General features: G+C 45.3%; 1 protein-coding gene across 1 annotated transcript; it reads left to right on the top strand.

Annotated features, from left to right (window-relative positions):
- Positions 1–1,558: 1,558 nt before the first annotated feature.
- Positions 1,559–3,894, top strand: RPL8 (ribosomal protein L8; the record flags this gene model as incomplete). Its single annotated transcript, XM_010017254.1, has 4 exons — positions 1,559–1,700; positions 2,131–2,349; positions 3,398–3,513; positions 3,698–3,894. Coding segments are annotated over 4 exons (636 nt in total), but the record flags the coding sequence as incomplete, so codon positions are not given.
- Positions 3,895–4,704: the final 810 nt, after the last annotated feature.

Below are 4,704 nucleotides of genomic sequence, written 5' to 3'. Positions count from 1 at the left end.
ACCCTCAACAGCCTTGTCAGGTGCGTGGGGCGCTGGGGTGAGCATCGTTCTATGCTGTGTGCAGGGGATCTGAAGTCCTGTCAGCTGTGCTGAAAGCCGTTTGGTTGCTCCTCGTTGGGGCTTCTCTTGTGTTGTTAAATGAGTTCTTTGAAAAGTTAAGTTGCTTCGGGTTTATGACAGCATTTAAATATGGCAGTGCATAGGCAGCATATGGTCCTGTGTTAGAGCTTTGCTAATGCAGGAATATCAGTATGCTTTTATATTGCCTGAGAACTCCCTGTATCTCATGAAAGATAAGTGGGGAGTTTTCCACGTAGTCAGTTTCATCTTTAACAGAATCAATCTTTATTAACGCTAAGTAGTATCCATCATTTTAGTTCTAAGCAGTGAGGGCAAGGCATGACTTTTATTTGGGATATAGTGCAGTATTTCAGGTGTGCTGTAGGTATTTTTTGGGTGTCAGTGACTTAAACTGCAAACAGTACCATTGGGTACCTAGCTAGATGCTCTGAACATCAAGCTCTCAATTCAGCCTGTCAGAGCAGGGTCATTTTCAGGCTGGAAAAGGAACTTCCTTCATGCTCACTGTAATTGAGTTTTATGATAAAAAGTAGGTAAATTTGTAGGTAAGTGATACATGGGGGGGAAGGGGAAAGGGGGTTGGATTGCTCAGCAGGGTTGAAAACAGCAGAAAAACCCCCACTAAGAGTGGGCATCAGCAACATCTGTGCTTTCCTAGAAAACAGATGTATTGCGAAAAGCTTTAATCGCTTGGCTGTGGTCTAAATACATGGTTGTGTTTTGGAATGTTGGTGTAATTAAGGATCAGAATTGACATGTTTTTCCTAGAGAAAAAGAAACAGCCTGTGCTCCCTCATTTTGAGGTTTGGGTAACTCCAGTGCACTTAATACCAGAAGGTGAGAAACCCTTCCATTCTAGGAAAACACTTGGAGAAATTGTTGCTGGTGTCCAGCTTTGTCTCTCCCCAAAGTTGGTTGGGCAACTAGTGTTGGGAAGTTCAAGTTAGATATAAGGAAGAAGTTCTTCATTGTGAGGGTGGTGAGGCACTGGAACAGGTTGCCCAGAGAAGTGGTAAATGCTCCAGCCCTGGCAGTGTTCAAGGCCAGGTTGGACAGAGCCTTGGGCGACATGGTTTAGCGTGAGGTGTCCCTGCCCATGGCAGGGGGTTAGAACTAGATGATCTTAAGGTCTTTTCCAACCCGGATCATTCTGTGATTCTAACTAGTGAAAGTGGATTTATTCTAAGGGGAGATCGGTTGCCTGCAGAATGTCAGGAATAAACCAGTTCAGACACACTTAGTTTCGAGCAGCATGCTGGACCAGAGTCATTATTTTCTGGTACAGATACTTGTATTCTTACAAATATCAGTCTTCAACTCATTCACATCAGGAGAAATCCAGATTCCCCCCAAGGATGGGGATCCTGATGAGAAACACCTCAGTAGTAATCTTCTCCAGTTTTCCTAGTTCTTTGATTTTTACAGAACCCATGACAAACGCTGTCCCCTGTTCTGAAGCACACTTGTGTTCTAACAGGACATCATCCATGATCCTGGCCGAGGCGCTCCCCTGGCCAAGATTGCCTTCCGTGACCCGTACCGGTTTAAGAAGAGGACAGAGCTGTTCATTGCTGCAGAGGGTATTCACACCGGGCAGTTCGTGTACTGTGGCAAGAAAGGTCAGTTAAGGTGGAAGGAGCGTGTGTGTTGCTTGAGCACTTTCAGAATGCTGAAAGAGATGTTGTCTGAACCGGGATGGCCGAGTGCAGTCATGGGCCCTGACACGGCAGCTGCTTCCACTAGCTTTAAGCAGACCTATATACCCTTCTTGGGGATTGCCATCTCCTCATGCAGCATGTTTTGACAAACCTAATTGCAGTCTTTGCCAAGTTTTTGGGTGGTTTTACCGAGACTCCCGTGTTGCCTGCCTTTCTGCCCCACCGAGGGTGGGACTTGGGTTTCAGGTCAGACAACAAAAAGCGCATCTGCCTGTCACTGCTGAAGTGTTGGTGCAGTGCCCTTCAATGCATGTTGCCCATGTTAGATAGAATTGTAATTCAAGTAGAGGAGCCTGAGTGAGGCTGTGAATGCTCCAATTGCTCTTTGCAGCTCAGCTGAACATTGGCAATGTCCTGCCTGTTGGCACTATGCCAGAAGGGACCATCGTGTGCTGCCTTGAGGAGAAACCTGGTGACCGTGGAAAGCTGGCCCGTGCTTCTGGAAACTACGCCACCGTTATCTCTCATAACCCAGAAACAAAGAAAACGAGAGTGAAGCTGCCTTCTGGCTCCAAGAAAGTGATTTCTTCTGCAAACAGAGCTGTTGTTGGTAATGAGTGAAAACTATAAACTTGTGTCTTAGTTGACGTACAGTTAAGCAAGCCTTGAAACAGGGCCCCAGGTTCTAATACTGTCTTGAAAATAGCATCACTTACAGGCTGGACCAGGATTGTGCACAGGTGCCTAACTTCTATCTTAATGCGTGCATTACTTTTGGTTAATGGTAACTTAAACTTGGAGATGGTTTGACTAAGTGAGAGGACAGAAAAGTAGATGCCCATTGTCCTCAAGCTGTAATGGAGCTGCTCAGCCTGTGAAATCCCCAGTCCTTAGGGAAGAACTCTACAGAAAGTGGTGCTGATGGTTTCCTGCTTTTGATACACTGGGCCTGTGGGGAGGTGGTACTGGAGGGTGTTGTCAGTTGGGCGGAGTGTTCTGGAAGATCTGGCAAGGAAGTAAAATACCATTGTCAAGAAGCAGAGGTCTTACCAGGTTTGTTGTACACTTCACTGACAGCTGAGATGGCTGCTGTGCTCAGCCAGCAAATGACATGTGCTTGCCTCTTATCAGAAGACACCAAATCTATGGCCTATTACTCTAGTAAAATTGACTAAATAAACCATGAAATAACTAGGTATTAAAGTTCTTGAAAGTCCCCTGAATTCTTTCAGTCACACTTTCTGTAGTTGGAAAACTGTTGTAACCATTAGCCAAGTAATTCCAGCAGGAAAACTGGTAAGGCCTCAAAGTGTTAAACTCTAGCCTGTGTGTATGGATTGAGACACGGTGATTAAGGTGTGTGTCCCCTTGCAGAGCACTGGATGTGTGGCTGGCGGCTTGAGTCCCATCTCCCTGGTAATATTGGCTGGAAAATAAGAGTTCAAATACACAGTTGGGATTGTTTGATATTTACCACTTTGGGTTTATGACAGCATTTAAATAAAGAAACTGGCAGCACATAGTAGCATGATCTGAGATTTAGAAGCTCATTCTTAGAACTTGGCTATTATTAGGAGTTAGTCTTGTCCTTAAAACACTTTTTTGCATTCCTGTCTGTTGTGTTTGTGTGTAACTGTTCCTATATGGCTTTTTTCCAGGGATTGTTGCTGGTGGAGGCCGTATTGACAAGCCCATCCTGAAGGCTGGCCGTGCCTATCACAAATACAAGGCGAAGAGAAACTGCTGGCCACGTGTCCGTGGTGTGGCCATGAATGTGAGTCCATTCTCCATTAGAATTTTCACTTCCCTTTCTTATGGTTTAGAAAGAATTTGTTTGCTATGTGAAGCAGCCTGCCATATACCTGAAAGCTTTTTTGTTCCCTTAAATCAGTCTTGCTTTTATGCATCATTACTTGTTTCTGTTAATTACACTGACAACTTGCTTTCCTTTTCCACAGCCTGTAGAACATCCCTTTGGTGGTGGTAACCATCAGCACATTGGCAAGCCCTCAACCATCAGGAGAGATGCTCCTGCTGGGCGCAAAGTTGGTCTCATTGCTGCCCGCCGTACCGGTAGGCTGCGTGGAACAAAGACTGTGCAGGAAAAGGAGAACTAAAGACCCACTGTGGAGTTTACAGAATAAATTCTTAAAACATAGCTTGTGTGAAGTTCAAGTTGCCTGATACTGAAGTGTGGCTAAATTAGGGATTTTGAAGGTTTGAGTCCATTCACCCAAAGAAGGCATAGTTGCTCAGCAGGGGAAGTGGTGAGTAGAAGTAAGGTTGGTTTTGGTTTTGGTTTTTTTCCCAACCTTGAAGAGCAGGAATTCTTTCAGCCAGCACTTCAGTCTGTGAGCTGGTGCTACAGGCTGGAATAACACTGTAGATGCTCTTGTGCCCAAGTGTGATGTTAACACTGGCCTAGTTATGTCAGTGCTTAGGCCTGACAAAGCATTACAGACTGATCAAGTAATCCCTTGGTTACCAGGTTTAACTTGAGAGTCTGGCTGAAATTGTTGAAGGGAGCTCAGTTTTCCAAGTTCCTAGACTAACATAATAGTTTTCCATTTCTATCTGCTGTTTCTTTGGAGGGAGGGCCTGTGAGAGTTGTAGAACTTACAGGGGGTATGTTTCAGCTACTGTTCCTGTCAAGTTTGGGGCTCCTCTGGGAAACATCAAGCTTCAACTGAATCAAAGGTACTTCCCTCTAAAAACAAACTCAGAACCATGAAGCGTCACACAGCCTGCCACCTTTACTCATCAGTATTTGGAAAAGGGGAACAGCTTCAAAATCCTCTCCTTTGCAGGCCATTCGGCAGAGTGGGGTCCAGCTTTTCATGACTGCATATTCCTAGGTACTGTGATAAAACACGTAAGGGCAGTTCTGCTTTGCACTGCGGGAGCAGTGTTCTTCATGGCTCAGCTAAAACTGGCACTGCAGAAGCCTGGGTGTATGCCCGGGGTG

Source organism: Nestor notabilis, unplaced genomic scaffold (assembly GCF_000696875.1).
Source record: "Nestor notabilis isolate BGI_N333 unplaced genomic scaffold, ASM69687v1 scaffold28950, whole genome shotgun sequence".
Taxonomy (NCBI): domain Eukaryota; kingdom Metazoa; phylum Chordata; class Aves; order Psittaciformes; family Psittacidae; genus Nestor; species Nestor notabilis.
The sequence above is the reverse complement of the archived record's forward strand: the minus strand, read 5'-3'. Positions and strand labels throughout refer to the sequence as shown.